The following is a 17,208-nucleotide window of genomic DNA, read 5'->3' as shown; positions in this document are numbered from 1 at the left end:
CTTGGTAGTTATATTTGTGAGATTTTTACAGAGGTTACAAGGAAATAAGGGGAGGAATGAAGCCAAAAGTGGTCCTACAGGTCATAAGAAGTAAGGATGTTACTGCCTATCATGTTCTAGCTGAAAAAATGAATTAAAAATATTATTGAATATTGGATAACTTCATACCAAGCACAACTGTACAACATAAAACTACAGAATTGATGTTTGGCATATCTGAAGAAAAATGACAAATAGGAAATTTCTTCTATATTTTTTAGAGTTGGACATCAATTCATCAAACATGATCCCACTTCATCAGACGACCAGCAGAAGAAGGTTGGACCATAAGCGGGAGGCAATCTGCATTTTTGGCACTGGGGACTTCGGCCGATCTTTGGGTATGAGGCTGCTCAAGTCAGGGTACCCAGTGATATATGGCAGTCGAAACCCAAAAAATTCCACCCTACTACCAAGTGGAGCTCAAGTCACTACCCATGCTGAAGCCCTGAAAGAATCTAAGATCATTTTCCTGGCAGTTCACAGGGAGAACTATGATTTTCTCCCAGCTCTGTCCAATTTATTAGATGATAAAGTGCTGGTGGACGTGAGCAACAACCTCAAAGTGAATCAGTACCCTGAGTCCAATGCTCAGTATCTTTCTCAGCTGGTCCCCAAAGCAATTGTGGTGAAGGGATTTAACACAGTTTCAGCCTGGGCCCTTCAGTCAGGCAGCCTGGATGCCAACAGTCAGGTAAGATCGCATACAGCTCTACTGACTATATGAAGAACGTTGTCTACATGGATAATCTAACTATATTTTTATAATAAATTTCACCAGTAGTGCTAATTATATTGAATTGTAGCACCTGCCTCTCCATTGGAAGTAAAAGCAATTGCACTTTGTTTCAGGTCTTTATCTGTGGCGACGACACTAAATCCAAACAGCAGGTGATGGATGTTGCCAGGAGTCTAGGCCTCACTCCTTTAGACCAGGGATCTCTTCTAGCAGCTGAAGAAGTGGAGAAATATCCACTGCAGCTCTTTCCAATGTGGAGATTACCATTTATTATAACAGCTGGTCTCACAATATTCTTCTTCTTATATTGTGTGGTGATTAAAGTGATCTATCCCTATGTGGAAAAGGATAAGGATAATTCCTATCTGTTGATGGTTTCCATACCCAATACGATTTTTCCAGTTGTCTCTCTCATTCTCCTTGGGCTGGTTTACTTGCCAGGTGTGATTGCTGCATTCCTCCAGCTCTACAGAGGGACAAAGTACAAGAGGTTTCCTGAGTGGCTTGACAAGTGGATGCTGTGCCGAAAACAACTCGGACTTGTGGCATTTGCATACGGTTTTCTTCACGTATTCTATTCATTGATCGCATCACTTAGGTACTCAGTTTACTGGAGCTATGTTAAATACGCTGCAGAAGAGGTAAGGCTTGATCCTTTATTGTATTTTAGTGTTGTCTTAAATATTATTCCGTCAGGATGGTGTGGTAAGGTGAATTGAATGGGTAGAACTGTGCTGTAGGTTTTGCATCGCTCTAGTTGCTGTGAGACATTAGAGTATGAGGGCCAATAACCCAGGGAGAGAATTGGAGGAGTCGGAGATAGCTCCCTTACAGACCTCCTTATCAGATAACCTGTAGTTTGGAATAACTATCAAAGAAAAAATAGAATGGGAAAAAGATGGGGATAAGAGCTGTTATGATTTATTATCACTTGCTTTGAGCTCATTTACATTAATCTCAATTCCTGCCCTGTGATAGCTATTGACATCTTTTCAATAGCAGAAACTCATATTATTATGCAGAATGGCCTATGCACCAAAGACTCTGATGGCCCATGATGAACTGTCCTTCAGGATTCATGAAAACTTCAAGTCTTTGGGGGTTTTGGCATGAGAAGAAAGTGCAGAGGAAGGAGAAGAGCAGGAAACTCCAGATTTTAGCGAGAGAAAGAAGGAAGCTAATTATTGGTTCTGACATCTAATCTGCAGAGAGTCTCAGCTAACTCTTCATGTTGATGATCATTCATCAAAGGTTGCTCGGGGATTCATCACTCCGAAGTACATACAAAAACTAGGAAGTATGGTATTGGGTTCATGTTGGAGTAGTGTGAGCCAAGTTAAGGTACATAGAACATAAAACATAGAACAGTACAGCACAGTATAGACCTTTGGCCACAATGTTGTGTTGAACCTTTTAACCTACTCCAAGATCAATCTACCCTTACCTCCCACATAGCTGTCCATTTTTCTTCATCCATGTGCTTATCTAAGAGTCTCTTAAATGTCCTTAATGCATCTGCCTCTATTACCAACACTGGCAATGTGTTCCATGCACTTGCCATTCTGTAAAAAAAGCTGCCTCTGATATACTATACTTTCCTCCAATCACTTTAAAGCTATATTCTCTCATATTAGCCATTGCCATTCTGGGAAAAAGATGCTGCCTGCCCCACTCTATCAATGCCTCAAGAGAACATGGAGGGACCTTTACAAAATCCCACAGCCCCCACCAACCTTGTGACTTCAGTTACTGGTGCGCATGAAAGCATCCTTTAGGATGGAGAACCTACGGAAAGCATCTGATTCAGACAGGGTACCTGGCCAAGTACTGAAACCCTGTGTTATTCAATTGACTGGAGTGTTTACTGACATCTTTAATTGACTGGAGTGTTTAATGACTGCTTCAGCAGTCTGAAGTAACCACCTGCTTCAAGCAGGTTTCAATCATATTAGTGCCCAAGAAGAACATGGTAACCTACCCAAATTGATCCCTTTGAATTTATAAGGCTTGAGGTAACACTCATCCAGTGAAGGTTCAGTCTCTGCATTGCTACCATTTTGATTGCCTGTCTCTGGTCTTGCATGTACTGGCATACTCAGGAAAGGCTGTAATATTAGCATTCCTAGGCATAGTTCAGGTATATACACAATCCTCCAAGTACAGACAGAATCCCAATCCACTTTTGGGAATATTGTGTATGTGTTGCATCAGTCTGATCTTCAGAACATTTCCAAAGGCATTTGTAACCTTAAAATCTTCCTCTGTGAGTTATTGCCCTAATAATCTCTCGGACATACAGTTTGGAAATTCTGGAAACTGTCTTGTAAAAGTTACAGGTGTATTATAGTCCTTCCATTATTCCATCAGCTCAAACAAACTTGCAGAAACCATCTCAGTCATAGTACTCTTGAGATCCTCAGAACTGCATTTAAAAAACTCCTATGAAAGGTCATAGCTTACAAGAGTGACAATAGACAATAGGTGCAGGAGGAGGCCATTCCACCCTTCGAGGCAGCACCACCATTCACTGTGATCATGGCTGATCATCCACAATCAGTATCCAGTTCCTGCCTTATCCCCATAACCTTTGATTCCGCTATCTTTAAGAGCTCTATCCATCTCTTTCTTGAAAGCATCCAGAGACTTGGTCTCCACAGCCTTCTGGGGCAGAGCATTCCATATATCCACCACTCTCTGGGTGAAAAAGTTTTTCCTTAACTCCGTTCTAAATGGCCTACCCCTTATTCTTAAACTGTGGCCTCTGGTTCTGGACTCACCCATCAGCGGGAACATGCTTCCTGCCTCCACCTTGTCCAATCCCTTAATAATCTTATATGTTTCAATAAGATCCCCTCTCAGCCTTCTAAATTCCAGAGTATATAAGCCCAGTCACTCCAACCTTTCAACATATGACAGTCCCGCCATCCCGGGAATTAACTCTGTGAACCTACGCTGCACTCCCTCAATAGCAAGAATGTCCTTCCTCAAATTTGGAGATCAAAACTGCACACAGTACTCCAGGTGTGGTCTCACCAGAGCCCTGTACAGCTGCAGAAGGACCTCTTTGCTCTTATACTCAATTCCCCTTGTTATGAAGGCCAGCATGCCATTAGCTTTCTTCACTGCCTGCTGTATTTGCATGCTTGCTTTCAGTGACTGATGTACAAGAACACCTAGATCTCGTTGTACTTCCCCTTTTCCTAACTTGACTTCATTTAGATAATAATCTGCCTTTCTGTTCTTACCACCAAGGTGGATAACCTCACATTTATCCACATTAAACTGCATCTGCCCACTCACCCAGCCGGTCCAAGACACCCTGCATTCTCATAACATCCTCCTCATATTTCACACTGCCACCCAGCTTTGTGTCATTGGCAAATTTGCTAATGTTACTTTTAATTCCCTCATCTAAATCATTAATATATATTGTAAACAGCTGCGGTCCCAACACTGAACCCTGCGGTACCCCACTGGTCACCGCCTGCCATTCCGAAAGGGACCAATTAATTGCTACTGTTTGTATTCTGTCAGCCAGCCAATTTTCAATCCATGTCAGTACTCTGCCCCCAATACCATGTGCCCTAATTTTGCCCACTAATCTCCTATGTGGGACTTTATCAAAGGCTTTCTGAAAGTCCAGGTACACTACATCCACTGGCTCTCCCTTGTCCATTTTCATAGTTACATACTCAAAAAATTCCAGAAGATTAGTCAAGCATGATTTCCCCTACGTAAATTGGAACAATACTGTTACTGCTATCCAGATGCGTCGTAATTTCATCTTTTATAATTGACTCCAGCATCTTTCCCACCACCAACGTCAGGCTAACCGGTCTATAATTCCCTGTTTTCTCTCTTCCTCCCTTCTTGAAGAGAGGGACAACATTAGCCACCCTCCAATCCACAGGAACTGATCCTGAATCTATAGAACATTGGAAAATGATTACCAATGTGTCCACAATTTCTAAAGCCACCTCCTTAAGTACCCTGGGATGCAGACCATCAGGTCCCGGGGACTTATCAGCCTTCAGATCCAACAGTCTCTCCAACACCATTTCCTGCCTAGTATAAATTTCCTTCAGTTCATCCATTACCCTAGGTCCTTTAGCCACTATTATATCTGGGAGATTGTTTGTGTCTTTCCTAGTGAAGACAGATCCAAAGTACCTGTACAACTCGTCTGCCATTTCCTTGTTCCCCATAATAAATTCACCCATTTCTGTCTTCAAGGGCCCAATTTTGGTCTTAACTTTTTTTTTCCTTTTCACATACCTAAAGAAGCTTTTACTATCCTCCTTTATATTCTTGGCTAGTTTAAGTTCGTACCTCATTTTTTCTCTGCGTACTGCCTTTTTAGTTACCTTCTGTTGCTCTTTAAAAGTTTCTCAATCTTCTGGCTTCCCACTTGTCTTTGCTATGTTATACTTCTATTTTTATACTGTCCATTACTTCCCTTGTCAGCCACGGCCTCCCCTTACTCCCCTTAGGATCTTTCTTCCTCTTTGGAATGAACTGATCCTGCACCTTCCACATTATTCCCAGCAACACTTGCCATTGCTGTTCCACTGTCATCCCTGCTAGGGTATTGTTCCATTGATCTTTGGCCAGCTCCTCCCTCATAGCACCATAGTTTCCTTTGTTCAACTGTAATACTGACACTTCTGAGTTTCCCTTCTCCCTCTCAAATTGTAGATTAAAACTTATCATATTATGGTCACTACCTCCTAATGGCTCCTTTACCTCAAGGTCCCTGATCAAATCTGGTTCATTGCACAACACTAAATCTAGAATTGTGTTCTCTCTGATAGGCTCCAGTACAAGCTGTTCTAAGAATCCATCTCGGAGGGACTTCACAAACTCCCTTTCTTGGGGTCCGGTACCAACCTGATTCCTCCAGGCTACCTGCATGTTGAAATCCCCCATAACAACTGTAGCATTACCTTTGCGACATGCCAATTTTAACTCTTGATTCAACTTACACCCTACATCCAGACTACTGTTTGGGGGCCTGTAGATAAATCCCATTAGGGTCTTTCTACCCTTAGAATTTCTCAGTTCTATCCATACTGACTCTATGTCTCCTGATTCTATGTCCCCCCTCGCAAGGGACTGAATATCATTCCTCACCAACAGAGCCACCCCAGCCCCTCTGCCCATCAGTCTGTCCTTTCGATAGGATGTATACCCTTGAATATTCATTTCCCAGGCCCTGTCCACTTGAAGCCATGTCTCTGTTATTCCCACAACATCATACTTACCAATTTCCAACTGTTCCTCAAGCTCATCTACTTTATTTCTTGTACTCCGTGCATTCTAATCATGAGTGCTAAGTGCTTAATCATACACCTAAGTGCTTAATCATGAGCACTTGATGATGCTCCTAAGAGTCTATGACTCTACTAAAAATCATGGGTTGAACACAATTTTCTTTTCGATCTCAAGCACTCCATCTTTTATAATTCATAAATAAATCCCCTAAATGTGGAGATTTTGCAGCTGGTGCTGAGGTGGTTAGAATGGGCCAAGTGTTTTGGATCTAGATGAACTAAATGAGTGGATGACTCCCTGCTAATGTTCTTATGAGCAAGAATAGCCTTGTAATCCATGGGCAACATGTAACGTAACCTGAGTGACTTTGCCATCAAGCCATGCATAGATAACTGGGATGAATGCAGGAATTCACCAACTGTGTGCTGCAGTGAATTGTAGCATAAGACAGTTAAGGCTCTCTTTGAGAGTTTTCCATGCATTTTTATTTATATGTTGCATGTGGTGAAAACTTATGAGTTGAAACTAATGTTATAGAATTGAGCAAAAGTAACTATCATGAGGTGACAGCATGATCTGCTGCCACTCTGATATTATTTTGGAGTCTGCGTACGTACCCAAACCTAATTCTACTTCCCTTGCTTGCATCTTCATAAGGTTCCAAACACTTTCTGTGTGTTTTTTAATCTTTTGTTCATTGAGCATTGTTCTGTGTCAGGTCTTTAGCTCCATTGTTAATTCTGGACACAATGGTGACACAATGGTCTTTCCTGCTTACATGAAAACTGAAACATTTCCCTTAAAACGTTGCCATTTTCATCATTTTCATAATGTAGCCCTTCATCCTCTCAATATTTCCTTTCTTTCTTAGAGAAAAAGATATCAGTGTTTCTTCGGTTTTGGTTTGTGATTATATTAAAGATTTCAGATGGCATTGCATTTCTACTGTTAGACTACTGCAAATCAAACAGGAGACTGCCAGAAATTCTATTTTGCAGTTTATCCACTCTATGGCATAGTCATCTGTGATCAGGCTAATGAAAATAAGGGAGCTGTAAAATTGTCAGTATCACCAGTCTTCCACTATGCACAAAATCACAATCTATCCCACACAATGCTTGTCGTTGAGATTGAGAAGTAGTATTTCATTTAGAATGCAAACCGAATATAAAGGTATTAAATACTGCCTTTGAAAAGCAAAACACCAGCTTTATTTTGTTCAGGACTGTTCATTTATTTGAAGCGCCCATTAGAGAACTAATTCATGTCACCCTGGCTTTTGAAAGGGTGGCATGGAGACATAGCATTATAGAGTAATACAGCACAAAAAACAGGCCCTTTGGCCCAACTGGTCAATGCCAACCGCAACATCTTCCTACTAGTCCCAATTGTCCACATTTGACCCATAACCTTCAAAGTCCTTCCCCTCCATGGATCTATCCAAATACCTCTTAATTATTGCAATTTTGTCCTCCACAACCAGTCAACCACAGGGGATCCAGCTCAAGAATTGGGGGAGTAGATTTAGGGCAGAGGTGAGGAGGAACTGCTTTTCCCGGAGAGTGGTGAATCTGTGGAATTCTCTGCCCAGTGAAGCCCTGGAGTTGGATAGATTTTTGCATAGAAGGGGAATTAAGAGTCATGGGGAAAAGGCAGTCAGATGGAGATGAGTCCATGACCAGATCAGCCATGATCATATTTATTTGTGGAGCAGGCTTGATGGGCCAGATGGCCTACTCTTGCTACCATTTCTTATATTCTTATGTTCTTATGTTCTCATGTTCCTCCGGCAGCCCATTCCGGGTACTCACTACCTTCTGTGTAAAGAAGTTACAGTACCTCTCAGATCTCTTTTAAATCTCTCCTTCTTACCCTGTACCTGTGTCCTCTAGTTTTGGATTCTCCAACATGGGGAAAAAAAGACTATGACTCCTTGTGATTTTATAAACTTGTAAGAGGTTTAATATAACTGCAACAGAATGTCTCTACTCCTAAACTCAGGGCGTTGACTGAAGAAGGTCAGTATGCTAAATGCCTTCTTCCATGTCCGTCTACTCTCATTGAACTGTGTACCTGTACTCCCAGGTCCCTATGTTTCATTATAGTCATCCGTGCCCTGACATTCAGCATATAGATCCTATCCTGGTCTGACCGTCCAAAATATATCACTTCACCATTAGCTAACGAATCATGATCTTTTTGTAATTCATTGCAATCTGCTTCGCTATGAAAAGTGCCTCTAATTTACTATAATCAGCAAACTTGCTAATCATGCCATGTGCATTCACATCAAAATTATTTACATAAAAATTAAATAACCAATGTCCCAACACAAATCCTTGGGACATCCCATTAGTTACAGTTCTCCGGTTAGAGAATCAACCTTCAACAATCACACTCTGCAACCAACTATCAAACCAATTCTGAATTTACCTCACAAGTTTACCCCAAATCTCATGTAACCTAATCTTCCAGATTAGCTTGCCATGTAGAACCTTGTCAAAGGCCTTACTAAAGTACATATAGACAACATCCACTGCACAACCCACTACCATCATCTGTCGCCTTAATTACCTCTGTAAAAACCCCAAGGTATTCATCAGATATAAATGTGCATGCATAAAATAATGCTGGCTATTACTGATCAGACCTTGACTCTCTGAGAAATGGTAAATATTGTCCCTCAGAATTCCCTCCAGTAACTTTTCTACAAGTGCAGTCAGTCACAGCAGTCTGCAGTTCCCTGGTTTGTCCTTGCTTATTCCTCGAGCAATGAAAAACAACATTAGCTACCCTCAAGTCTTACAGAATTTCAGCAATAGCTAAGGATGAAGCAAACGTCTACAAGGTCTTCTGTGATTTCTTCCCTGGCCTCCCATAAGGCTTAGAGGTGCAAATGTTTCGGCCTTGGTTATTTTCTTACCTTAATGCACTTTATGGCTGTAGATACTTCCTTTCTCATAATATGAATATGTCCCAAGATCTCATTACTTATTCCTCCCCTTTCTATGGCCTCCATAATATTCTCCTTAATAAACACCAAGGAGAAACAGACATTAAAAACCTCAGCCATTTCCTGCAGCTCCACACATTGGTGGCACAGTGTTATGAGGCACAGAAATATGGTCTATGCTGATGAAAATGCTCCATACAACCTAAGCTCCTTTCCACTGTTTAACAGCTTTGTAAACTTTTTTGATCCACGTAGCTGTCCAACTCTCTCTTGAAGTTGTTATTATATCTGAATCACCACTTCATCTGGCAGTTCATTCCACTTACATACTACCCGTTGTATAAAATAGCTGCCTGTCAAGTTATTGCAAAACTTTTCCCCTCTCATCTAAACCTATGCCCTCTAGTTCTTGATTCCCCAACCATGGGGAAGAGTGAGTACATTCACCTCATCTATGCCCCCCATGATTTTATATACCTCTATAAGATCAGCTTTCAATCTCTTCCTATCACTCAGCCACTCAAGTCCTGGCAGCATCCTTATAAATCTTCTCTGCACTCTTTCCAGTTCACTAACATCTTTCCTACAGTTGGGTGACCAAAACTGAATACAGTTCTCCGAGCGTTGCCTAGCCAGTGTACTTGACCCCCAACTTTTATACTCTGTTCCCTGACATAGGGAGGAAAGCATGCCTAAAGCCTTCTTCACTACTCTGTCTACCTGTGACTCCATTTTCAGAGAACCATGTCCTTGTATTGCAAGTTCCCTTTGTTCTATATCATTCCCCAGGACCCTGTTGTTCACTGTAAAAGACCTACCTGGATTTGACTTTCCAAAATGCAACACCTCATACTTATTTCCCGTTCCTCAGTTTACATGCCAGCTGATCAAGATTCCCCTGTAATTTACACAGAGTGGTGGGAGTGTGGAACATGCTGCCAGGAATGGTCATAGAGGCAGATACTTTAGGGGTGTTTAAGCGACTCTTAAGAAAGGCATAGCGATGAAAGAAAAATGGGGGGCTGTGTGGAATGGAAGGGTTAGATTGATTGTGGAGCAGGTTGAAAGGTCTGTACTCTTCTATATTCTATGAAAACTAACCCACTGTAATTTGTTTCTGAAGATGTCCACCACACCACCTATTTTAGTCTCATTTCCAAACTTACTAACCAAATTCTGTACATTCTTATCTAAATCATTGATATAGATGACAAACAACAAAGTCCCAGCACTGATCCCTAAAGCACACTGCTGGTAACAAGCCTCCTGTGCAAGAAGTAACTTTCCACCATTACCCACTGCTTCCTACCATCAAGCCAATTGTGTAACCAATAAGCCAGCTCTCCATGGATTCCATGTAGCTCCTACTGAAATCTATGCATCTAGCCTATGCACTTCCCTCATATCATTAAAAAACTCAATCAAGTTCGTATGATATGAATGCCCAAACCGTAAACTGTGCTGACTATCCCCAGTCAACCCCTGTCTTACAGATGTTGTGAACATGGATATATTTATGAAAAATGCTCATTTTATCTTGTAACTAGGTGAACTAAAAGTAAGCTAAATGATTCCTACAATTCTGTGAAATGAAAGTATTAATTAATCATTGCAATATCCTAATATCCTAGCCTATTTGAAGTGAATTTGTTTCTATCGGAGGAGAAGGTGTCATACTGTAAAGCTATAACAGTTTATTTCTTGATTACCATCCAGGTGAAAAAGAACTCATCCTCAGAACTTAAGATGGTCTGGAGTTGGCGAAGTGATGCATTTTATGCATCTGGAATCCTGGGCTTTTCAATCTTCTTTTTGCTTGGAATAACCTCTCTACCATCTGTGAGCAACACTATGAACTGGAGAGAATTCAGATTTGTTCAGGTACTTTGTTAGTTGCTACAAATGATTATTAATTTCCATTTTAATGTATTATATTACAGCTGGTCAAATAAAGCAGAGCATAAATATAAAACCACCCTTGGTGAGAAATCAGATGTCTGGGTTTGTTGTTGTTTGTCAACAATGATCTAGACGATAACATGGTCAACTGGATCGGCAAATTAGCAGATGACACCAAGATTGGGGACATAGTGAACAGTGAGAAAGTTTCAGAGACCTGGATAGCTGGAAAAGTGGGTGGAAAAATATCAGATGGAATTTAATGCAGACAAGTGTGAGGTGTTGCACTTTGGTAGGAGTAACCAGGATAGGTCTTACACAGTGAATGGTAGGGCACTGTGGAGTGCTGCAGAACAAAGGGATCTTGGAATACAGGTCCATAATTCATTGAAAGTGGCATCACAGGTAGATAAGGTTGTAAAGAAAGCCTTTGGTACATTTGCTTTTATAAATCAAAGTACTGAGTTCAGGAGATGGGATGTTATGTTGAAGTTGTATAAGACATTGGTGATCCTAATTTGGATTATTGTGTGCAGTTTTGATCGCCTACTTATAGGAAAGATGCAAGCAAGGTTGAAAGAGTGCAGAGAAAATTTACAAGGATATTAAGGATATTGCCAGGACAGGAGGACCTGAGTTATAATGAAAGATTGAATAGGTTAGGACTTTATTCCTTGGAACGTAAAAGAAAGTGGGGAGATTTGATAGAGGTATATAAAATTATGAAGGTATAGACAAAGTAAATTCAAACAGGCTTTCTCCACTGAGTTTGATGAGACTACAACTAGGGATCGTGGGTTAAGAGTGAAGAGTGAAAAGTTTAAGGGGAACATTGGGAGAAACTTCCTCAGAGGATGGTGAGAGTGTGAATCAGATGCCAGTAGAGCAAGTGGTACACGCAAGCTTGTGTTCAACATTTCAGAGAAGTTTGGATAGGTACATGGATGGCAGGGGTAAGGTGGGCAGGCGATGGGAGTAGACAGTTTTGATCATTTGGCATGGACTAGATGGATGAGCAGCCTTAATTCCAAGATTTCAGTTTATTTTAAAGTACAAACAAATATAGGAATACTGAGCGAGCTAAATAAAGAGCTGAGAAACGATGCTAAGAGGGGAGTTATTGCTAAGAAGTGTAAGACAAAGGAATATAAAAAATAAAAGATGGCTGTTCTGAAAAATCTCTCACCTTTATAGATAAAATAAAAGAAATTCCTTAGATAGGAATGAATTAATGAATAGGCAATATAATTAAAACAATTACATCACATGGGTAACATGCTAATATTTAAACAATGAAAAATGAGAAAGGTGATAAACCATTAGTTTAGCTGCTATACTACTTTCTGCCAGAGAGTGTGAAAAATGCATGAGTTTGTTAAAAAGTACAAATCTTATAAAAAGTATTATTAAAAAAATAACAGTGGTTTCCAACAGCTCCTTGAAACCCCATACACACAACTTGAAAACTTATCAGTGCCAAAGATCTTTCCCTTGGTCTCTAGTGGGAGTCACCTGCACCTCAGTTCTAAGGGCCTGGCAACTAAATCCAGACGACTTCCAGCAATTGTTAATTTAATAAAGCTTCCCTGTACAATTCCCAGGTGGGCTATATTCCTGCCTTTATCTTGGAAATAACCCTCAGAAGTCAAATTATAAACTTCATAATATGAATTCAGGATAGTTGATCATGTAAGTGCCAGGCGTCTTTGCAGGTCAATGTCGGGCAGTTAAAAAGAAGCATTTGGTAAACAAACTTTTCTTTTACCAAAATTCTTTCTGTAGTTGAACTTATTTGTGTTTATTTATAATGAGAAGCATACATGATCTTACTATGATTTTGTGCCTTACATAAAGGCATGTCTAAACCCTGTCTAAAGTATTTTTTTTCTTTTTCTTACAGTCGAAGCTGGGTCATGTCACATTGTTGCTGTGCACGTTGCATACCGCTTTACTCGGGTGGAATAAATTTCTCTATCCCTCACGCTACAGGTGGGGACTTCCACCAACATATCTCCTGTCCATGGTGATTCCATGTATTGTGCTGACTCTAAAGCTAGTTCTCATAATTCCATGTGTAGACAGAATGGTCAACAGAATCCGGCAAGGTTGGGAAAGGAAAAAAAACGGCCCAAGTGATCTCAATATTTGAACCAAATATTTCACCAGAATAAGATGCTTTGTAAACACATGATGTCTTTTCTTGAATGAATCTTCAAACAGTAGAATCAGATACTTCCAATCTCTTGGAATAAGTGCATTTATAATGTTATGATGTGAATAATTGAACTTTTTTTCCCTGAGGTTGGCCTCTCCCCAGTGTTCCATGCCCTCTTCCACACAAATGGTCCTCAGTCTATTCCAAAAAGCTGACTTCACTGGTCCAAGTGAACCCGAATGATATTAGGCCCTCAAACAACATCATGGAGTGACGTGGCCAGGCTAGAACAAACTGTGGTTGTGAGAAATTCTATTCCCTCAGTCTGACCCTCCTCTATTAGCTTTGTTAGCTGTCAGAGTTTGGTCAGAAATCCTGATTGTCTCCAATATTCAGAAATGTCTATCAATGATTAAATGCAAAATAAATCACTTATAACAAACCTTCAAAGAATTAAAAACATTGCAAAACACAAATGATTTTAAAAAATAGTGTGTTGCCTTATACCTTCTTTCCTTCCTTCCCACCCTACAATCCCCATTAAAGTGAAAGGTCGCATTGATCCAGCAATAGATCTTGGTGCAGCGGATTCCTCTGAGTTAATGCTGGGGAGTCTCAGCAAGGTTCTGCCTTACTGTTGGACTCCAATGGAATTCAGGGTGACCAGTGTTGGACTGCAGCTGGAGAACGGCCAGCAGCACATGGTCAGGTTCCGCAAAATGTAAGTATCACAACTTGGAGGTACTTACTGAGAAATACTGGAAATGCTACACAAAATCGAGCAATAACTGGAACAAAGAGTTTCTCAAACCTCTAAGATCAGTGAAGTGAAGACCTATACTGAGCATTCCCAACCAGGTTGGGAATCACAAAATAATTTGGATCCTTGTTGAAATTTATTCTCCATCTCCCAGCGGGATTGCTGCAGCAGGGAACGAAGTGTGGGATGTGGATAGGGCTGAGAAAGGAATTATTGGAAACTGGGAGCTCACAGGGTTGAAGAGTAAGGAAGATCCTGGTATTTGGCCATAGAGCCATAGAATTCTAGAGTTATACAACACATTAATGCCCCTCAGCCCAACCTGTCCATACCAATCAGGGTGCCTGCCTAAGCTGGTCCTATTTGTCGGCCTCTATCATTTACCCCTCAAAAATGTTCCTATTCAAAGTACTTGTCTAAGTAGCTTTTAAACATTTTAAGTTTACCTGCTTCTACCACTTCTTCTGGCAGCTCATTCCACATACCAACCTCTCTGTGAAAAAACTTGGTGGTCAAATCCCCTTTAAATTATTACACTCTCACCTCTGGTCTATGCCTGCTAGTTCTAGACTCTCTTACCCTGGTAAAATGCCTGTGAGCACCCTCTTATCTATGCCCTTCATGACTGTTAAATACTCTTCTGCACTCCTGGGAATACAGCCCCTAGCGAGCTAATCCCTATAACTCAAGCCAATCAGTCCCATAATATCATAGTGAACATTTTCTGCAGTTTTTCTAGTTTAATAAAGCTATGTGATTATAACTGCACACAATACATTATGGTTCATCATAGACTGGCAACAGATCAGATGGAAAGATAGAGACTGGATCAGGATGATAATGACCTTATTTACAAGTTGAGTTGAGGGGACTTGGATGATTGCTAGGGGAAGAGACACGGATCTTGATTGGTGGATTTGTAGTGCTAAGAAAGCAGTTCTTGCTGCTCCTGGTCTACAACCTGCAATGGCACTTGCCTCTTGGATCAGTCAGATCTCACCACATTTCCATTTTCCCAGCCTGACTAAGCTGCTCACATTTAGGAAATGCCAACAAGTCCATGCAGGACTGTCAGCAAGATCCAGCAGAATCTAGGACAAGTTCGCAGCTAGTAATCTGCCAGGTTCCGTAAATCTGAGAAACATACCCACAATTACATATTGCAATTCCTGGCCCAGCTCTCAAGAGCATGTTATTCCCCAACATTTATCAAAACAAAAGAAGGTTTTTGTTATTTTCTCTATTTAGACAATTACTCGGATGGGAAAAGTCTCAAGGTATGAGGGCCACAGGAAGACAGATTAGTCTATTTTAGGTAGACACCTGGATTGGCATGGATGAGTTGGCCAAAAGGCCTGTTTCCATACTCTATAACTCCATGATTCAATGATTCTATGACCAATCGTCTGTATCTGACCTATGTATCAGTTGGATTGGCACAACACGGTGGGCCAAAGGGTCTGTTCTGGTGCTGTACTGTTCTATGGTCGATGTTCTAGTCCTCTGAGCTCCCAATCTCCCATAATTCTTTTTCTTGTCCTATCCACATTCTGGATTTTGACTTTCACTGCAGCATTCCAGCTGGAAGACAGATAAGCTTCAATGAAGATCCAAACAATTTTGTGATTTCACTGTTGAACTAGCTGGGAAAGCTCAGTTTCAGACTTCACCAATCTCAGAGGTTTGACCAGTAGGAGAATAGGGTTCCAATGTTAGTGTTTAACCCAAAACCAGCACATCTCTCCCATTCTTTCCATAGGGATAAAATTATCTGACTGCACCCACTTTCCTCGCTGTTATGTATATTTGTGTTTACTATCAACAATTACATCATATTCACAGTTTAAATAATGAAATAATTAATTCTTACTATGACACTGGTCTTATTCTGGTGAAGCTACTCCAAATGGACAAATTGGTAACAGTTTAAAATGGACAATGACAACTCCGTCATTGAATTTCAAAAGTCAAAGACAAAGGAAATTTACTATCAAGGTATATATATAAGTCACCATATACTGTCTTGAGAGTCACTTTCTTAGAGGCATTTACAGGAAAATAAAGAAATATAATAGAATTTATGAAAAACTATACATAAGTAAAGAATGGCAAACCATAAAAGAAAACAAATTGTGCTAATTAAAATGTAAAATAAATAAATGATATTGAGAACATGGATTCTGTTGGGAATTTAATATCCAACACGACAGGTGATGTTTGCAAAATCACAGACTACCAGCTTTGCTTTCTGTCATTTTGGTAGTTGCATGATCTGTTAGTAATTCAGACGTTGCTTCATTATAGGGATCAATCTTCATCTGTTAACATATGATGTGTGAAGGGACTAATCTGTTCTTGCCATCTTTATACAATTGGGAAAAGTTAAAATGATTGCCCAAGTGCTTATTGTTGTCAATCACTGCCTCTCTCAAACTAAAAAAGGTTGCAAAGCCATCTTGATTCCAGAACATTTGGTATTTGTTGTGTCTGAGGTCCAACAGCAAGACCAGCACTTTAAAGATGAGACTAATGGCACCAGGGAGATCTAATGGCTGTGGTGAGTGGTTTTATTGCTTCACATAGACCTTCTCCAAATCATTTCTCCCTATTTCACTTGCTCAATATTAAATTTCAATACCAATTCTTGTAGTTGAGGGATCCATGATCAGGAAGAATATTTCTTTTTAAAAAATTCATTATTATATAATATATATACTATGTATACCCAGTTAAATACAATATTAACAATCTCTGAAAATGAAATTATTACTAGTATGAAAAATATGTAGAGTCATGTTCGATCTTCTTGCATTCATAATTTGCCACGGATTTTTCACTAGAAGTCTTAGGAGAGCCCTACTTATCACAGCTCAGTGCAGTGCATTTAGGAGTGGACTGGGGGGTAAATAATGGCTACAGTTCTACAGTTGGCATCAACAACAGATTTGAACTTTACAATATAGAGAAGAAGAATAAAGGTGCCATAACATCTTGTGTGTTATTCTAATAAATAAAATGCAATAGAAAATATGTATTTACAATAAAATTAGTCGCTTACATTTCTACACTGAAGATTATATGTAGAAGCATTCTTTTGTATGATGATTAAAAAATCAAACTATTCAATTTTCCTTCTATCATTTTAGTCGTTATATGACTCATTTGTAATTATATTTTTGCCTCACCTTGGAAACCACTCTCCAAACAGTTAATCTATCAGAAGCACAGCCATCAACCATAGAATTTAGAAAGCGGAGCATTTAGAAAACTAACTGTGTTAATACAGTTGTTAATCTATTGGGTTCTTGAATGGTCATTTTCCTTTTGTAAATTTCACATTAGTCTCCTTAAGTACATATACCTATTATCATTTTAAATGTTATAAATACCTT

The 17,208-nt window shown here is 40.0% G+C and overlaps 1 protein-coding gene across 1 annotated transcript in view; it reads left to right on the top strand.

The window, feature by feature from the left end:
• LOC134343611 (metalloreductase STEAP4-like) overlaps positions 1-16,874 on the top strand; it is a 34,609-nt gene extending 17,735 nt beyond the window's left edge. The window contains exons 2-5 of the mRNA XM_063042376.1: positions 261-733; positions 892-1,419; positions 10,719-10,883; positions 12,802-16,874. Coding sequence (XP_062898446.1) covers positions 284-733; positions 892-1,419; positions 10,719-10,883; positions 12,802-13,050 — 1,392 coding nt within the window. The 5' untranslated portion in view covers positions 261-283 and the 3' untranslated portion in view covers positions 13,051-16,874. The remainder of the gene's footprint in view (positions 1-260; positions 734-891; positions 1,420-10,718; positions 10,884-12,801) is intronic.
• Positions 16,875-17,208: the final 334 nt, after the last annotated feature.

This window comes from Mobula hypostoma, chromosome 3 (genome assembly GCF_963921235.1).
Source record: "Mobula hypostoma chromosome 3, sMobHyp1.1, whole genome shotgun sequence".
In the NCBI taxonomy this organism is placed as follows: domain Eukaryota; kingdom Metazoa; phylum Chordata; class Chondrichthyes; order Myliobatiformes; family Myliobatidae; genus Mobula; species Mobula hypostoma.
The sequence above is the reverse complement of the archived record's forward strand: the minus strand, read 5'-3'. Positions and strand labels throughout refer to the sequence as shown.